General features: G+C 39.1%; 1 protein-coding gene across 2 annotated transcripts in view; it reads left to right on the top strand.

Annotated features, from left to right (window-relative positions):
- tbkbp1 (TBK1 binding protein 1) overlaps positions 1-20384 on the top strand; it is an 88137-nt gene that overhangs the window by 60524 nt on the left and 7229 nt on the right. For both annotated transcript variants that reach the window (XM_011488385.4, XM_078937907.1), the window contains exons 4-9: positions 4220-4324; positions 7339-7486; positions 10084-10286; positions 10988-11049; positions 15290-15405; positions 19284-20071. In XM_011488385.4, coding sequence (XP_011486687.1) covers positions 4220-4324; positions 7339-7486; positions 10084-10286; positions 10988-11049; positions 15290-15405; positions 19284-20071 — 1422 coding nt within the window. The remainder of the gene's footprint in view (positions 1-4219; positions 4325-7338; positions 7487-10083; positions 10287-10987; positions 11050-15289; positions 15406-19283; positions 20072-20384) is intronic.

Here is a 20384-nt window from a genome sequence, read left to right as displayed (position 1 = left end):
AAATATTGGAAAAAATGGGGCTAAAGCTGGTAATTTGCATAAATTAAAGAAGACCTTTCTTTTTCTTTATAGTTTTTTTCTTTACATCCTCTGTTGCCTTTGTGTGCTGGAAAGTTGCTGATGGATGGAATCACTGGAACGTTCATTATTACATATTAAACCATTCACCCTACTTTGTTTACAGAGAAATAATGACTCTCTGGAGCCTCAGCATTTGCGTCCAATGGTGTATTACACCATAGATCATTCTGAAGATGATTGTGCTTCATTATAGCTTTGCCAGTCGTTTATATTTATCAGAGCCGCAGTAACCAAACAAAGAAGCTAAATCAGGATGAAGTCAGAGGGGAAAACGGGCAGAGAGAAGCACAAGAACATTCTGTTATACAGCATCATGTTGTGACTCTTTTTACTTGAGATTGGGGGTGGTGGGGGTGGCTGCAAACCCTCGTTTTAGCAGTTTGTTGTGTGGAATTTCACAAATGATGCATAGGTTAGAACTTCCCTTGATCAGCTAAACAAATGCAAAGTTTGGCATCCAGTTAGTACTTATTGAGGAAGGGAACTTTATTTTCAAGTTTATTGGATGAAACATCTTGTTAATAATCAAATAAGCAATGTTTGGGATGAAGAATACACCAGGATTAAAAGATTCCTTACACTGTATGAAAGACTAGTGTCTCTTTAAACCTTAGATGCTAAAATCAAACAACAAGAAAACAATCTTCAAAATGTTCTATCCTCTATAATAGAATTATTATTTAAAATAGATGAACTTTTAGTAGAAATGACCAAACATGGCTTCTCCAGCTTTTTGCATGTGTTCTCTGAAAATTTTTACCAAAAAGGAGAAGTTGTTGGAGAAACGTTGACTATCAAGAGAAGCTCTTGCTGAGTTTGAGCTAAACCAATAGATGTGTATTTCTAGAGATTGTTTTGCTTACATACACCAAGTAACCATGTAACAAACTGTGGAAGTTCAACCATGATAAAACACTATGACAAATTTACCATCCAGGAGAAAAGCCTTCATTTCACTTAAGTAAATTGGAGAAAAAGACTAGTATAGCAGGAGAACTGAATAGAAAGGGTAAGGGATTCTAAGTTACAAAAATAGAAATCTGTCACATTTGACTTCAACCTCTTGAGTCCGAGCTCTTGTTTGATACGCTTTTTTTATTTTTTTACTCACAGGGCCCCACGTAATCAGAATTATCTACAGTGTAAATAAAATCCACAATGTGATTTCCTTGTATGTGGATGCCAGGTCTCAAGATAAATCCCTGTTATACTGAGAGATTTTAAAATTTTAAAATAATAGTATTAAAATAAAACAACCAAAAAAATGAAAATACTATATAAAATTACCATGCTGGAAACTTTTATTTTTTAAAGATAAAACATTTTGCATTGGAGTAAAATGAGACTGACTTACATTTATAGTCAAGTCAAGTCAAGTCAACTTTATTTATAAAGCGATTTTAAAACAGCAGAAGCTGACCAAAGTGCTTAACAACGCAGAATAAAAACAAAACAACAAACAGCATAAAATCAGTAAATTAAATAAAAATCAATAAAACCAATAAAAACATCACCTCACACTGAGTTTAAAGGCAGGGAGAAAAAGTAAGTTTTTAACTTGGATTTAAAATCATTCAATGAACGGGCCTGCCTAACCTGCATAGGGAGTGCATTCCACAAGCTGGGGCCAGCAACGGCAAATGCTCTGTCCGCCGTGTCCTTGGCACATCCAGGAGCAGCTGGTCAGCTGATCTAAGTGAGCGGGAATGGGAATGCAGCTGTAGCAGCTCAGAGAGGTAGGGCGGAGCCAGACCATTGAAAGACCTAAAAACAAATAAAAGAACTTTAAAACCAACTCTAAAATGGACAGGCAGCCAGTGGAGAGAAGCCAGAACTGGTGTGATATGCCCTCTCTTCCACGTTCCAGATAACAAGCGTGCAGCAGCATTCTGCACCAGCTGGAGACGGGACAAGGATGAGTGAGGGGCACCAAAGTAAAGAGAGTTACAGTAACCTAGCCGAGTTATAACAAAGGCGTGGATTAGTGTCTCAAAGTGCTTTCTTGATAAAAACGATTTGACTTTAGCGAGCTTCCTTTACTGAAAGAAGCTGGATTTTACCACTGAACTGATCTGCTTGTCCAAATTAAAACCATTGTCCATCTTCACTCCTAAGTTTGTGACAGTAGATTTAACAGATTGAGTGAGAGAACCCAGAGCTATAGGGTGGGACCCACTGTTGCCACTTTATAATATGTCATCACCCCTTGGTGCTAGTATTTCTTTGAATCTAAGGGCCAGGCACCATATAAAATAACCAGTAATAGAATATTCATATATGATTTTGCCCCGCAAATGCCATGATAACATGGTTTTTTAAGCGCTATATAGTTAAGGACAAATTCAAGAACACCTCCAACCTAACACTAGTGGGGCAACAAAAATGGAAAGCACTATTGGCGCTGTCCAGCTGTGAAGTTTTGAGCCAGATGTCAGCTCAGATGAGACGTAGATGGATCTATTTGTCTACAAGTGGATGTATCAGAATAAAGCAGAGCAGGGAGCTAATGAATGGTTTTTCTACGTCACAAAAAATACGATGTTTTTCAAATTACATTTTTTTCGTCTGCTCTTGATTCATAACAATTTGAATTAAAAAAAATACTCACAAATGCAATTTAAAGCTTACTATTCTTCATATATGTCCTCCATTATCAGAAAAATGCCACAAGAACATGTTAAAAAGAGCAAAAACATCATTTTCATCGGAGTGGGTCTTTAAAATAAGAGCCCATGGTTCATAAATGATGACGAAATGATGGTGACAGCAGTAGAACAGAAAGATATCAGAAATGGATTCTGTGATCCACTTGGTTTGTGGCAAAATCCACTTAATTTTATGTTTAAGAAAAAAATGGGTCTGGGTTCTTATAGGTTAAAAGTGTAATCAGATGAAGTTTTAACCAGAAATCAACAGATTTCAGATATCGGCACATGAAGCAGACTTTCCTCTACAGTTGCCGTCAATACACAAAAACTGCTGAAAGTAAATGTAGCTTTGTTTTAGGTATCCTGATCCAAGAGGAAATTCCTGACAAGAGAATCCCCATGAAGCTGGAAAATATACCGACGATGGATTCAAACTGTACTGGTGTCCCTCCTGCTAATGATAGTTTATCATTAGCAGGAGGGACACCAGTACAGTTTGAATCCACCAGTCAGTGTGGCTGCTTTATGGTTGCTGGTTCAAATGTTGGTTACATTTTGTTTTTTTTTATAAATCAGAAACATGCAAAACTAAAACCCTGATTTAAGACTTATGCTATAAATGTATGTTTGTGTTTTAATATGTAGCCCTCTTTTTCTCTGCAGCTTAGTCACAGCGAACCGCTTTAGCTTTTCTCAGAAAAACAAAGCAATCATTTTTCCATTCACGCAATCTAACTGGCTGTTACTCCTATGTTCATATATTTTTAATACATCTGCTGCAACAAAAACATTCACACTGTAATTCACAGGTTGTTTTGTGAAGTGAACTCCTTAACACAACAACCACCTACAGCTTGCGGTCTAAAAGTTAAACCTTATGGAGTGATAATTACAACAAAAAATGGATGTCCTTTTATAAAAGAGTGGTATCTCTGGAGGCTTTGTGTTCTCCTCCCTCACAGTGCTGTCAGCTCGCAGTCCACATCATGGTGCCATTTTTCTGCAGCCGTATGTTTCCATAGACACGCTGAATAAACCTCAGCCCTTCATCACGCAGCACTGATATACCTCTTTGTCCTTGCTGTCACTGTCTATCACACTCCCTTGCAGATGTTCCCACTCTCTGCATTTTCTTTGTGTGTATTGTCTGAAGTGACCACACATTTTCAAGTTCTCTCACGAATGTCCTCACTTTAGAATATTTTTTTTTAACAAATGTGACCTTTAGCTTTTTGTCATTACAGGCCACTGTAAGAAGACACTGTTCATATTAAATCAAGACTTTTCTTTTTTTTACACACATGTTGTGCTTCTGCTGAATCTCAGTGTCTTTGTCCTTTCTGCTTATGAACTGATTTTATTTGGGTCACATTTGATTACTTCTTTTCTTTTTTGCCAAAGATGAAAAGCTGACGAATAGAGGGAGACTGTAAAAGGTGGAGCTTGATTTTTTTTGCTCGTTTCAGTTGTTTGTGTTTGTGTCATTTCAGCTGCAGAAGAGAAATGACAGAGAGGAGCAGCTGGGGGACGTCATAAAGGCTTATGAGAAAATTCACTTGGAGAAGAACAACCTCCAGAGAGACCTGGACAAGATGGTCAGGGAAAATGAACAACTTCACTCATTTTTTTCAGTTGTTTCTGGATAAAATATGTGTTTTATTTGTGTCTTACACAAAGCATTATCACAATCCTATACATTGTTCAAAAGACATGACACTGGTCTAACCCAAACACATCTCATACCTGTAAGAAAACCATTTTTTTCAACTCGACAGGATTTTATTTATCTTGTTTTGCTGATAAAAAAGTCCTAACATTTGCACTCCTATCATCTTTTGGTCTACTTTAGAAAGCGTTTCCAGTGGTCTTTTAAATATAATTATGACGTTTTTAGCTAAATTAAAAGCCAATATCGTTTTCTAGGACATTGTTTCCGCAGAGCAGCAGTAATTCTTTAGAATCGCCCTCTTGGAGTATGGTCATCTATCTGTTGAAATTCTCCCTCGCTAACTACCGGAATTCCCGGACTATAAGCCGCTACTTTTTTCCTGCGCTCACAGCGCTGCGGCTTATTCAGTGACGCGGCTAATTTACGGATTTAATTGGCGGCCGCCATGTATGTACATTCGGACTCAGTGAATAGTTTGAATTTTTTATCTAACACTAAGCACGAGTCATTTGTTTTTCAGCAAACTAAGTAGCCAAACAGCATGGACCTCACTTCAGGTTTTAGACACTTCAGTCATGGTTCAACAAAAAGAAACACGCATGCCCGGCCGCATCCCAGAATCCTTTGATGCCATTAGACCCAACGTGCACGTGATCGCCGCTACAATATGATGAAGCTTTCAAGTTAAAAGCAATCGTTAAAAGCTGCGTGAAAAAATCCACCATCACCAACGGGTTTGGAAAAGTCGGTCAGCTGCGTGACGGAGAGAACAGCGCATGTGGGAATAACATCAGCCTTTATTTTGTCGGGACACGACTGGAAACACAAATCCACGTGGTCGTTTTAACGGTTTCTAAGGACTGACCGGAATTTTGCATTGAAAAGCTCACAGCCTCCGTGTGAGCTAGAGACATGTTCTCCTGGCTGCTGCTCGTTCACATAGAGCTGCGGGGCCGATGGCAGTCTGATGGCTCCCACACGTAACAACGCATCCGCCCTTCATCCACAAAACGTACAGTTTTAAGTCCGATTGCTCTGCACAGACACGATTTGCTCCTCCCTGGAGCCGCCCTGGCCAGATGTGTCGGAGAAGATAGAAGGGGGGCGCGCGGGGCGAGCGCGGAGCTCAGAGGCGTCCGCGGAGCTACAGTGTTTGTTGTGAAAGGAAACTTCTGACGCACGTGCCGCGCTGAGGCGCGCGCTTTTCAGTCGCCGCTGCATTATTTTACTGCTGTGTGTTTTTTTAACCAGTCCTGTTAGTACCATAATGCTGCCGCGACACAAGCGGAAGGAGAGCTGTTCCTTTTCGCCCCCCCATCCACTGCTGCTATTGCTCATTCTTAAACACGTACAACAGTGAGGCCAGCCGGGCGTTGGCCCCGCCTTTAGCCCCTAAGACTCATGGGAAACGACGCAGCTTATGTATGTTTAAAAATAACTGAACACGCGAAAATGGGTGGGTGCGGCTTGTAATCGGGTGCGCTTTGTAGTCCGGATTTTACGGTAACAGCTTCTTACATCCCTAATCTAACATTACTGATGCACCTAAAATGGTGAGCAATTGCAGCTCAGACGAGGAAAACAAACATGTACATGTGGACGCATCGTCCAACTGTAGCACTTCCGACACAGCTACAAGCTTTATTAAATGGCATTTTTAGATCTCCTCATGAGACACAACGATTTAAATAAAAAGAATTCTTAGAAAAACAAATTTGTGCTTAAATTTCTTAATATATGTCCTCCATTATCAGAAAAATACCGCAAGCACATGTTAAAAGTACCAAAAATACAATTTTCATCAAAGTAGATCTTTGAAAATGAAAAATTTAACAGTAGGTGCATAAAACCAATTGATAGTTTACTTTGATAGTTTCATCACAGAGAAATGAAAATGCACGAGAACCTTACTAAGCAAAAGAGAGGCAAGAATATTTATCCTGGTAAGGCTAAGCTTCTTTATTGTAAGGCAATCAAAAAAAAAACAGAGACTTCTTTTCAGAGTATAAATACATTACTAGTTTGGACAAATATGTTTGTTTACTTAAGTTTGCTCATAGTTTTTAAAAACATGTGGTTTCATAAGAACAGGTTCAGCTCTGCTTCTAAACAGACAAATGATAAACATGGTTTTCCCTTCCATGGTGACAAACCCTCTTGTGAGTGAAATCCATCACTCCGAGAGCTTCAGCAGCCTCATGCTGTCAGTTGTCAGAAGATGAAGTTCGCTAAAAATGCTGGAGCTGCTACCTTCTAAGTGTTGGAGCAGTGTCAGCACCGCCCGAAGCAGAAGATGCCATCCCCAGTCTGGCATCATCTGCCCACTGGGCCTCATCGACCTTTAACCTTTTAACCTTTCCTGGGAAGTCAATTAAAAACAGCAAGTTTTATAAACAATATGCCACTCTGACTTCTTTTCATGTTTCTTAGAATTGTTGGTGAAGTAAATAAAAACCAAATCAAACTTTTTACACAGAGTTAAAAAATTGCCAGATTAGATCTCATCTAGCCTTTAAAATCTATTTAATCTCTGAAACAGTCCGTTACACAAATCATCTTCTTAACAAATTGTTTCTCCTTGTTTTTCTTTGAGTGAGTCATTTTTACGAGCTGCTGCTGTAGGAGAAATGTTACCAAGAGATACAATTATGTCTAAACATGCCTATTTGATGCTTGAACAGTTTGATATCTCTCATTATTTCTTCTTGCATAAAACCTCTAACCTGACAGTACTGCTTTACTGTTCTCACATGAGCTGCCCTTTTCATGTTTGAATTTGATCCGTTTTTTTGATAGAGTTATCAGTTATGGCTGTAAAAGACATGACAGAACGGCATTTAATGTCAGTTCTAACATAAGACAATGAAATCTGACTTGTAGTTTTCTCTGTTTAAATAAGTGCACATTGCTAAATTAAGCTTTTCTTCTGTCTCGTTGCAGACCAGCTTGGTGGAGAAGCATGTTGAGCGCATCCTTAACCTGGAATCAGCTCTTAGACAGAGGGACAATTCCCTGCAGAAGCTCAACATACAGATGCACAACAAGGACATGCAGTATCTGCAGCTCCACGCTGGTCCGGACGCACACTGTGAGTCATGCTTACAAGGACTTAGTGCTTGCATTTGTACATCACACGTGGGTGGAGTCCCACATGAGTGCAATGATCAAATCAGGACTCTTATATCTACAGTGGAGGAAACAAGTATTTGATCTTTTACTGATTTTGTAGGTTTGCCCACTTAAAAAGAAACTGACAGTCTGTCATCTTAATGGTAGATTCATTCTAACAGTGAGAGATAGAAAATCACAGGGGAAATCAAGAAATCAACTTTAAAGTATTTGTATACATTTATTGGCAAGTATTTGACCCCCTAGTAACCATTAAGAGTTCTGGTTAAACTCTCCTAATCAACCTGTCTGAACTGAAGACACCTCTTTGAACTAATCACCTGCAGGACAGACAACTGTCCACAGAATCAGTCCATCATTATGAGACCAGACTCAATATGGAAAGGCTAAAGAGCTTTCAGTGGATTTTGGGGAGAAGATTGTAGACATGCTCAAGACCATTATAGACTACAAAACAATCAAGAAAAAGCTGAGGATTAAGTTGACAACTGTTGCTGCAACATGACCATCAATGCACCGTTAGGTCTGGGCCTCCAAACCACATCTGACCTGGTGGTGTTTCCATGATCAAGAGGACAGTGAGAAATCAGCCTAAAATAACACAGCAGGAGTTAGTTGATGATCTCAAAGCAGCTGGAACCACAGTCACAAAGGAAACCATTGGTGATAATTTACGCCTCAATGGTTTACCATCCTGCAGAGCTGGAAAAGTCCCCCTGCTTAAGAAGACACATGTGCCGCCTGAAAATAGCCACGTTCAGATGAGACCAAAACTGAGCTCTTTGGTATCAACTCAACCTGTCATGTTGGAAGAAGAGAAATGCTGCCTATGACCACAAGAACATCATCCCCACTGTCAGGCATGGAGGGGGAAACATTATGTTTAGGGAGGGAGGGGGTTTCTGCACAGAGATAATTCAGGACGGGTGGAGCCATGTCCCATCAAATCCAGAGTGAGAACCTCCTTCCCTTTACTAGGAGGCTCAAAAAATGGGTCATGGATGGATCTTCCAACAGGGAAATGACCCAAAACAAACATTCAAGACAACCAAGTAATGGCTGAAGAAGAAGCAAATCAAGGTCCTGGAGTGGCCCAGTCAGTCTCTGGACCTCAATCCTATAGAAAACCAATAGAGAAGCTCAGGGTTGCTTAGCAACAGCCAACAAATCTGAATGATTTAGAAGTCATATGCAAAGAAGAGTGGACCAGAATTCCTCCTGATATGTGCAGAAACTTGACCATCAGCTGAAAGAAACGTCTGACCTCTGTGGTGCTGATAAGGGTTTTACCACAAAGTACTAAATCTTCATGGCAAGAGCGTTCACATATTTATTTTCCTCAATGAAATACATTAATCTATTAAAGTCGATTTCTACATTGTAATTGGGATTTACTATATTTTACTGTTCAAATGAACATACCATTAGAATCACAGACTGTCAATTAATTTAAATGGGAAAACCTGTAAAATCAGCAAGGGATCAAAAACTTGTTTTCGCCACTGTATGTTTGTAGAATGTTTCAAAGCAATAAGTGTCAGTGCATATCATGAATTGAAGAATTTAATTATGGGTTAACATTTTAAAGGTGTATTTTTTTTAAGACATTTATTCCAAAATGTATCTGAAAAAGCATTTTTAGAGGCCTTGGCCTGATTTGGAAAATCAGTGTGGACACTTTGTTCATTTGTTCTAGTCAACAGAGAGGAGTCCCATCAATTTTACAAGTGCTTTGGTGGAAATTCAATCATTCTGGCCTCAAAAACATTCTGAGGCAGTGCCGATCTGTATTATTCATCCTGTTGCTTCCATCTGCACCACTAAATGATCTCTGCTGCTATTGGCCAGTGTTAGCAAATGCCAAAAATGGGAGAAAAACCTGTGAATGATGAATAGATTTAAATTTTGAATGAGGATCATTTTGGGGAAGCTGCAGATTTTAGCCAAAGCCCGCAGTTAGTCAACTGGATGGGTTCTGAAGAGGTTCTGTGAACTTCAGCTGCTCTAAAGAGATGCTAAACAGTACCCTTGGCATTAAAGTGGGTGGCTGAAGCATGGAAGAAAATGTGTCACCACCTCAAAAGATGCTGATGATTTACTGCGATATGGAGGAGGTAGGGTTTTGCACAGACAGCGACTGTCCAGTAAATCAGGTTCGAGGCTTTTATTTGTCCTTTACCATGTGAGGCTAAAAAGGTTTGATTTATTGTAGTGTTCTGCATGAATGAAGGAAAAGGTGTTAAAATGGTGTAGTGCTGTCTGTAGGCAGTGTGTTTGCACCTGCGACAGCTCATGCGAGCGCCTGGTGAGGAGGCAGAGGGAGCGCAGATCAAATATGATGTTGCTGTGCAGCTTCTTCTGCAGCTCAAAGAATGTGTGAGCCGCATGCCCACACAGATCAAATTACTCAGGTACCAACTGAACAAAACACTGGCCTTGGAAGAACCAATCTCTTTTATGTTCATCTGCTGTACATCAGCTGTGGGAGCACGGTGGTTTTATGCCTTCCTGCTGCTCCTCCTTTCTCCCCTGACTCCAGGTTTTTTCCCCTCACAGTGTTGGACTGTCCAGCTCTGACCCTTCAGAGCTCCCGCAGCCTGGACGCCCTCTCCGACCTTAAGCTCCAGCGCCTGGAGGCTGAGCTGGAAGGGGCACGGCACGAAGCCCAGGGGGCGTGTCAGCGGGAGGAGGAGCTTAAGGCGGAGTGCGAGAGGCTGAAAGACGAGATGAGAGAGCTACAGAGCAGCCAGCGAGAGAGGGTCAGTGTTGACTGCTCTAAGTCTGCATTGAACACTGCAGGACAAGAAATGACTTGTGATGCAGTACCCGACTTTATCTTGTCAAATCAAACTTTATCCATAAAGCACTTTTCACACAACAATAATGCAAAGTGTTTTACACTTATAAACAAAAATTATAAAATACACAAGATGCCTTTAAACCTTTTGACCCCCAACACCTGACATAATGAAACATAAAATGAAAAAAATTCAAAGTATGAATGGAGTATAAAGTAGAAATAGAAACAGAAACTGAAGTGAAAACCTGCTTTGTGCTAATGTGAGAAAATGCTATTATGGGGATCCGTCCACGCCAGCAACTGACCTAATTATGATCACAGAGCACGCTACCATTAGAAACCCCCTGATCAAAACAACCAGCCACACCTAGGAGGTCCCACTGCAGTGACACCATCCCATGAGAAGAGTGGGTCACAGTGGGTAGGACCCCCCTCAGGAAGACAGCACACTTACAAAACGCTACCTTTTTTATTGCAAATATGTATGGAAAATTTGTCATTTATGTTTTAAAAAAACAACTCAGAGATGCATCTCGTCACTATTTGCCCTTATTGTTCCTTTTAAAATGTTGTATTTGTGTAGCCCGTGGCTGTCAGATTTTCTTCCAATATAGCACTTGCACCTGCATGCTAATCTAATTTCATGCTCTACTTCGACAGGAAATGAATTCTCCATGCAAGCAGTGTGATATGGAGTGGATAAAGAAGGTGGGAGATGAGCAGTAAGTGACCCCGGCATGTTCGCGGGCAGTGGGCCGGGGGAAATGAAAATGGAGATGGATGGTCGGCAGGAGCTCTGGAAATGTGGGATGGTGAAACTGTTTCAGCGAGAAGAAGTCTGCATATTTGTGCCTGACAGGTCTGACTGCATGATGCGGTCAGACCATCCTTCACAGGCTCCATTGGAAAGCATAATTAGAAGCCTCTTCATCACTGGATTAAAGAGTTAGTTGAAGCTTGAACAGAGCGGGAAGCTAATAGAATGAAAGTATATATGTAAAGGTGTTCATATTATTTCTTCTCTCACCTGAAGAGTAAAAAATGTATGTTTGAGACAGAAAATGACCACACTGACCACCGTATTCTGCTCCAAAAATATTTAACAAAACAACTTGTTTTGCAGGATTCTATTTTTTACAATAGTTTCTTATATATTATTATCCCAAAACCAAACATTCAGCAAACAGAATACACTTCAATAAATTGTTTTGTAGTGGAATGTAAGGTTTAATCTACAAAATGAAAAAAAGAGGGGAAAAACAGCTGATTGCTCTTATAGATATTTATTGTTAAATGAATTTTTATGTGCTATGACGGTACATGATGTAATTTACTTTTTTTCGTTGCTATTTAAATATAAATTTGGATATAGACGAAAACTTCCACCATTCAAAAAGAGTTGGCAGGAACTCACCTTGACCAGCAGGGGGCAGTGTGGATGCAAAGAATCCCTTCTCACTGTTCATTTCCTCATGCCATCATGTTTTAGGACATCATAAGAACTAAAGAATGTATAAACATGATTTTCAAAAAGTTTCAATTAAAGAACTGAATCACTGAAGATGATTTTTTTAACTTGTTTCTACTTGTGTCAGTTTCTGCCAATGAGAGTGAAATGTTTTCTTGATCAGGATGCCAATTTTCTCCAGCTGTCTGATGTTTACGAGGTTTTAGGCATAGCTAAAAAAGAAAGAGAAAAAAAGAACCACAGCAGGTTGGGCAACTACAAAATCCCACACAACGAAACCCCAGAGGTGTTTCGATGGGGAGCAAACAGAAAGTAAACTGTGCGGCACAGACCAGAGTCTGAGTCTTTTAGATTTTAGTCAGTGTGTGGTGGAAACCTACTGCTTTTTCCAGACCTTGGTCACCTTTTGGTTTTACTCAATAATATCACTCACGGTACTCCCACTATGCCTCCTGGAGCTTTTTCTTGTAATTAGGCCATTTAGTGTAAAGAGCTCAGACTGAAATGTGATCCAAAACACAACACATTTACACTTGTTTACCTGGTCATACTAAATATGTTGCTAAAGACTCAAGCTTCATAAATGTAACATGAAATCGTAACATTTTTGTGCAAGAAAACTGATAATTTTTGTACTTTAAATACAATGAAAGCTGAAAGAGACTTTCATGTGCATCATTAGTAACATTCATCAAGCACAACCTGCGCTGCTGCAGGATTGGATCCAATGACACCTGCACCAAAGTGTCTGACTAATCTGTGCTCAACCCAGAAAGTGAGCAGAGTTTCCAATAAAACACAGATGCTAAAGTGGAGTTTCTTGTAAAAAAATGTAAAGAAACGTGACTTTCTCGATCTTCTTGAACCTTAGCTAGAGGCATCACAGACTTTAGCTGTGTCTTGTATCTATCTGTGTTTCTTGTGTGTAAAACTAAAGCATTACTTTGGTGATGGCTTGCTGAGAAAACTGTTTAACACCTTTGTGTGTTCAGTTGAAAAGTGTGTGACACAAAATGCAGAAGTTCGTTGGGTACCAAGTGCAGAGTGTGAAAAGTCCCCACTGAGATCCGCCGGTTCTAACTTTCAGCTTCTGCAATTCTTTTAATATGCCTTTTTTTTAACACCACTAACATGATGCAAATCAGCAGACATCCAAATGCCAGCTTTACCCCAGTTTTGTTTACATTTGTTAACATATTACTCTGACGACAAACAGAGAACATGCAACAACCGAAGGCCGATGAAAGTGACGGCTCTGTCTTTCTAACATCAGTCGCAGGTCATGTTCCGGCCCACGTCCATCGCCCACATACTCATGCACATATACCTGATCAATCCACTTGCACTAACCTTTCATCGTTGCTGCATTGGCAAAATCACACCCCTCCTACGCACTGCAGTGCACACCTTACAGTAGGTGCACACAGCAGCTTACATTAAGGCAAAGAAAAAAAAGCAACACATGAAAACATGTGTAAAAGAGTACATAAAGGCATAACCTAAGGCATAACAAAGAATGCTTTGTGACGAAAGAAGCACTGTTAGGTGTGCTTTTGTGCAGGTTTTCACACATCCTGGCACGGCTGGGAACAGGGTCTGTGATTGGGTCTGCAAAGAGATTTTAGCAAATATGAAATGTGAGATTACAAAAGTGTGAAAAGGAGGAGATGCCTCAAGTTAAGCTGCAGAAATGTACTAAGTGCAGCCAAAAGACTCCTGAGTGGACTGAAGAAAGGAAGTAAATGAATCCTACAAACGCTTTTGACAGAAATAGAATGCCAAATCCATCCTCTTTACCAGTAAGTAGCCAAAAGAACGTTGTTCTTCTCCTGTTCTGCTGATTGTTTTCTGAGGAGCATACAGGGAGCACCTATCTCTCCGGCACAGAATGGCTTCAGAGTCGGTGCCAGGTTACGCCAACTCGAACCACAGAGAGGGATGTTTCTGTTGGGGGCTGATAGGGACTTTAAGTGTGAGTCATGGCACTATGCTGGAAAACTTGGTGGGCTGCATTCAACAGCCAAAACAACCCGTGGAATTTTTGACAGGTGAATTTTTTAATAAAAACTGCGAGCTTCCTTGATATGGGAAGCCAAAATTTACTAGTAAAATTATGTTTGGCTCCAAAGCTACGATGTGCAACATGTGTTTTTCTCAAAATCTGTGAAAATTGGAAAATAAAAAGAAGTTGTGAGTGATAATTTAGGAATGAAGATAATCCTTTAAAGATTTTATTTAAAAAAAAAGATAAATAAAGTTCAGCAATAGAGCAAAAGAGATTCAATTACTTCTACAGCAGGTGATTCAAAACATTTTTTTTTTTACAAACTCATTGTTTCATTGACAGGGATTTTCTTTTCAGAGGATGAATTAAAACCCACACTATATCTATTTTATTCTTGAAAGCTTTTGTAACTGTTCTTTATAGAATAAAAAGAAAAAACTCCCCATGAAAAGTGTGAGAAAGTCTTTACTGCAGTTTTTTATCTGCCACAATCTCCACGGAGAAATGAACTCAGGAAACCTTTTGGTCATTACTTCAAATTGGAAAGATGTTTTATCAGGTCTGTCGGCGGGGCGATGTTGTGGCACCTGCTTTTTTTCATGATTCTTTTTTTATTGTGGCTTTTCCATTCATCATTGGGTTCATGTTCATATAATCTGACTTGAAATTTTCCTTAAAAGATGCCTCTGTTTTTGTTAAAAGCTCTTTTTTAAATATTATTATACATTTAAAAATCTCATTGATTGAAGAAACAGTTCAACATTTCTTTAGATAGAAGTACCTTGATAAGAAACTACCTAAACTGTCACTCGGTGAGCTTTCCAGATTGTGTAGGTTCCTATCTTTTTTTATCAACATCCTTATCTTTCAGCATTTATCTTGTTTTTAGTCAAATTTCAGAGCACGCCAGAGGAGTTTAGAAAAATGTCATTATCATATTAGATAAAGGAGCTGCTTTTGGTTTTGACAGCACTGCTTGTGACTTATTTCTCAAGTTTTTTTTCTTATTGAAAACTGTTTTGCTCAGTGGATGCCATCAGCGCCATTATCCACTCGTGTGCTGCTGACCGCATCTCTGCAAATTGAAAAGTGTGTTTCAGAACGCCTTCAAAGCGATCTGCTGAGACAAAAGCTGCCTGTTTCATGGTTTAAGACAAGTGCCTGTAAACAGACCTTTTGCTGCTCTTGAAATAAACAGTTTACCCGCTAATTCATGACGCTTCTTGCATGAAATAGTGTGATTTCATGCAGCTCAGTTATGTAGTCTGACAAATAATCTAGAAATATGAGAGCTTCTGCTTTTCCATTCTCTGCTTTGTTATACATTCTTAGCTTTGTTAATCAGGATTTTTTTTTACAATAAAGACATTTAGACATTTCTGCGTATGTAATCATGTGATACGTTGATCCTTTTCCAACATTTGAATTTTCTACAAAAGCAGTTATTATTATGATTACATAAGTGCCCCCTTTTTTTTGCCTCCTTCAGGGTGAATTTGGCTCTGGCCTACACCGAATTAACAGAGGAACTGGGACGCCTTCGAGCACTAAGCGCCAAGCAGACAGAGATTCTGAGGAAAGCGACGCAGGAGCAGGCTAGTCCAGGTTAGCATCTTGCAGATGAGCAGAAAAAAAGGTTTTAACATTCTTTCATGACTCAAACGAATTTTGGGACTGTTTTTTCAATAGTCTCTGAACAAATCAAGCACAGTTTTTTGGTTTCAATTTCTTCAGAAACAATGAAACATCTGTAATGTATAAGTATGACATCAATCCTCACCTGTATATAAGGTTTGTTTGCAAAAAAAAAAAAACTTTCATGTCAATCAAATCATATAAAATCCTGCTTTTCTTCATTTCAAACTACAGAGTTTAGCACTGTTTATAATTTTGTAAATCTGTCACCTCTTAACAGAATCAACATTACCTAGCATTAACAAATAGATAGTACTTAAACACAAAAATACTTTGTTGTTTAATATATCTTGAGAAATGATTCAAACCCTCTAAGACACCATAAAAGTAAAGCATATGACAAATGTATTTTATTTTGCATTTTATTTTGTCTAGTGTGGTTTTTTGTGTATTGATTGTATATCTATTTTTAATAAAGCTTCGGTAACGAACTAATTTCCCTGATGTGGAATAAATAAAGTTCTATTCTATTCTATTCTAAAAGCACAGACGTGTCAAACAGTAGTCGCACCATTTTTTTGTTTTTGTTTCGATGTGCACCCACTAATGTCTGACAAGTGTGCATCTTCTGGAGGCTAATGCCCCCCCTGCACAGGCTGTATGCACATTCAATAATCCAAGAATAAAATAACAACAGGAGCACTAAACTGCAACATAAAACTAAAACAAACCACTTTTTTTTTTTTTTTTATTCAGAGCAATCTAGAAAATATGACCCAACTGGTACAATGTTATCTCTGGGCTATGTGTGTAATCTGCCAAACAATACACTAATGTTTAGTAATGGAAGAAAGACACATTTTTTTCTTTTTCTTTTGTTAGGCTTGTTAGAAAAACAGAAACAAAACAAGAATTTGAACATGCTTCCAAGTTGACCCATGAAAAAGCTTGTTGTTTTTAACGATGAAACAAAAATAAATATACTTTTCCTATTTTAACAATAGAGTAGAGTTTGTGTGGTGCTGTCAAATCTCTCTTGAGTGTGTCACTAACTAAACGAAATAGTACTGTTTGACTGTTTCCCTTTCAGGCGGAGAACACAAACACCCCCTCCGTTTTAACACCCCAACCCAGCAGCCACAAATTATGTTTCCTCTTTGTAATAGGAAGTGCCGCTAAAGTGGTGACTCACTCTTAAGGAGCATATCTTGCATTACAGGAAACACGACAACTGTACTTGTGCAGATACATCTTTTCATGATCACATTAAGGAACTTGAAGAGTGTTTCTAGTAACTGCATGTCCTGAAACAACACTATGCTGTTATGTAAATGGGTTCTGATAAGAATGAGCATCAACAATTGCTTGCAGCATCAGACAACCTGTTCTTTGAAGTATTGAATTTGTTATTTAACTCCATGAAATACTGAAATACTGCACGCATGTCAGAATATTGGAGACCTTGTAGTCTACAGCTTTACTGGCCAGCTTTATATGTTTTTTCATTTGTTTTTTGAGGCACATGCACCACTAATTTTTCTGCTCAAATACACCAGATTTCTATGGCATAATCAGCGTCCACTGAGCTTAATGATGAACTACATCAACTTAACAGACCATAGTAAGCAAAATGTTTACTTACAGGCAAAAGGCTGGATAATAATCAAAATCAAAATATCATTATTATTTAGGTGTGGGGTGGAACATAAGTGCTATTGTGTTTTAATAAAAAAAAATTGGACAAACTAATCCAAGGGTACATAATCAACGAAAGGCTTTATTCTGGTTTTTGTTATATTGGTTATAATAATAATTCATTTTATTTAACCTTGTAAAGCTCACTACATCAAAGAATTGATAGAAAACTCAATTTTTAATGAGATATAGATGGTATCAATTACGGCCTGAACCAGATTTGAAGGTTAGTAGAAATATTTGAACTAGATTATTAGTGTACAAGATAAATAGGAGTGGGCTAGACGCAGAACCGAGTGGAACTCCTGGTGAACAGTGACAAAATTAGAATAGAATTTTTCATATTTAACACACCGAGTTCTGTTATTTAAGTAGTTTGAGAACAAACCAACTGCATGCTCTGACGATCCAAAGCTGGTCAGTCTGTTTTTCCAGGCACCATGGTCAACAGTTTCAAAAACTTTTGAAAGATCAATAAAGAGTGACGCACAACACAGTTTCTTAACAAAGGCTTCAAGAATAGCATTCACCACTTTCACAGTAGCTGAACTGGTACTATGTTTTTTTTCTGAAGCCTTATTGATATTTGGAAAGAAGATCATTAGATGAGTAATCCTCATCATAAAGTTGAGAAAATTAGCAAAACATTTTCAAAATTGTTTTTCGAGATATATAATGGAAGCAATCATTAGACAACGTGCTCAACCACCTGAGCCACTGCTATGATGCTAAAGGTTATTTGATAGGGATGTAACGATGTATTTTAACAAAAATTCTATTCAATTCAATATTTACGGTTGCCAGTACGATTCAATTTCAACTATTTCATTAGTTCATTTTGAACGATCCCATTAGATCCAATGCACTAATCCAAGGACCTCTTTAGCTCAAAATTCAACAAGTAGATAAATAAATAAATACAGAGGTACTGAACAATACAGGGGAAGTTTTCCAGATTCCTTGTATTTCTTTCAAGATATTTAAGTGTAAAATAAATATGTGTACAAACAAACAAGTTAACAAGAATTAATGGTAAATTTATTCACATTTTAGTTTTTTAAAGTTCCGCCCACTGTTGTTTTTCCACATCAAAATAATCCAAAGGGATTATTGGAACATTCTGGCACACTGTATGGTCACATGTCTTTGTAAAATTCAAAGTGTTTCCATACATTGGACTGGAATGATGGACTGATCATTTTTTGGTGTCATCACGTGTGTGTTGTCCGCTGTAATGCACTCAGCGTTTTTACATTCAAGTAAAATTAACCCTTTGTCTCAATCCATATGGCATTTTCCAATGTTGATTCGATTTTCAATTTACAGTCAGGACCCTAAATATTTGGATAGAGACACATTCTTTCTAATTTAGTTTCTGTACATTACCACAGTGAATTTTAAATAAAACAACTCAGATGCCATTGAAGTGCAGACTTTCAGCTTTTATTCCATGGGTTGAACTAAAAGATTGCATCAAAATGTGAAAAACGAAAGCATTTTTTAATTCAATTTAACTCGATTTTGCCTCAGACAGATTGATCTGGTTTGATCCTAGGAATAGAAATTGATGAATTGATTAATTGTTAAATTCGCTGAAACCACGTCCCATCAAAGATTAATGTACAAAAAGACAAAGTAAAAACACAAATAAAAACATTAAAAAGATTTGGAAATGAAAGTGGTGATGGAAGCAACTAGGAATATGAGTGTTTTATCAATTAGTCTTTAAGTTGTCCGTAATCAGAAATCGTTATTTAGGACCCACATTTTCCCAGCATTCCCACGTGAATGATAGCATCATTAGGGTACCAGTACATGGAGTCATGAAAAGACAAAGTGAAATTGGAACAGGAATCTTTCTTGCTTTTTATTTTTAATCATCTTGGATGTCATCTGTATTATTTGGTAATAGTTAGTTTTGTTTTCTAAGAAAATGTTATTTAATTTATTAAGAAGTGCAGATTGAACCAAAAACATGTGATAAAATATCAGATATTTAGGTTACCATCGGACAGGAAACCTAAGAAATTAGTCTGCAATACAGCCTAGTGCAACTATATTGATAACATTCTAAGAAAATAAGATTTGCAAAGACTGGTTGAAGTTTTGGCTGACTTTCTAAAATGTTGTGTTTTTTCTGTCTGTTCCTTCAGTGCAGCTTCACTCTCCTATCCACCACCAGCGCCACTCCCCAGTTTCTCAGCGTCACTCCCCAATTCCACAGCGGCATTCTCCAGTCCCTCCACAACCCCACCACTCCCCAATCCAGCAGCGGCGCTCTCCAGTGCTGCAGCGCCTTTCCCCCGATATGCACCGCCGTTCGCCCTTACTTGATGTCAACAATGGACCGGCTTCGTACTCGTACAGGCCTCCCAGCCAGCACCTTAGAGCCAGCTTCCAGGGTCGTCGAAGTTACTCAGAAGTTGCAGATCCTTCAGCTTATCAGTGCCCACCCCGCTTCTCCCTCGACCCGGTCTCCACCCTTCCTAAGCCAAGGCCCTACATTGAGGGCTACCCAAAGCAGCAGTCCCAACATGTTGGCTCCCCCCACAGTGGGCTACAGCACAGAGGATCCCAGTCTCCCCACCAAAGTGGAGCAGGAAAAGATAGTAGCCTTGGAGAGAGCTCCATGCGCCACTCCAGAGAGATGCCGTTTCCGCTTTCAGAAGTGGCCCACCTTCATTACGAGCCACCTCCTCCACCTTCACCCACTTCACAGCCCCAACAGTCCTCCGAAGATGAGGAAGAGTGGACCTGCCCGCATCCCATCAGTCCACCAAGGACACTGGGCGTGCTTTCTCCGACAGCTGCCAGCGGTATCATGAGGGGCCCGGCTTCCTGCTCAGCCTTCCCCATCCCTCAGAGGCCTAACAACCTCAGCTGCCATCCTCAACAGGGGTACATGTCTACAGAGCATGCTCAGTCCTGGCCTTCAATCAATGTGAGTTACCCCCAAACCTTTCGCAAACTTTTCCAAAGCTTTAAGAAAAAGCACAAATAATAAAACTAACGTTTGATATTACCTGCCTTAACTGAGCACTTTCTGTTTTTTTCAAAGACCAGTTGTTTTTTTCTTGGTTACCTCTTTCACAGCAAACAAGTTCCTTTCAAAGAATAATTCAGCACTTTATGCTTATTCGTTTTTTTGCTGCAAGAGGAGAAGTTAGATCCCAGGCCTTGATAAGTTTCTGACTGTGCATGAAAAACAGAGATGGAGTGGAGATATAAAACCATAGAAGCAAGCAAACAAACAG

The sequence above is a fragment of the Oryzias latipes genome, chromosome 19 (assembly GCF_053564925.1).
Source record: "Oryzias latipes strain Hd-rR chromosome 19, Olatipes_Hd-rR_3.1".
In the NCBI taxonomy this organism is placed as follows: Eukaryota; Metazoa; Chordata; class Actinopteri; order Beloniformes; family Adrianichthyidae; genus Oryzias; species Oryzias latipes.
The sequence above is the reverse complement of the archived record's forward strand: the minus strand, read 5'-3'. Positions and strand labels throughout refer to the sequence as shown.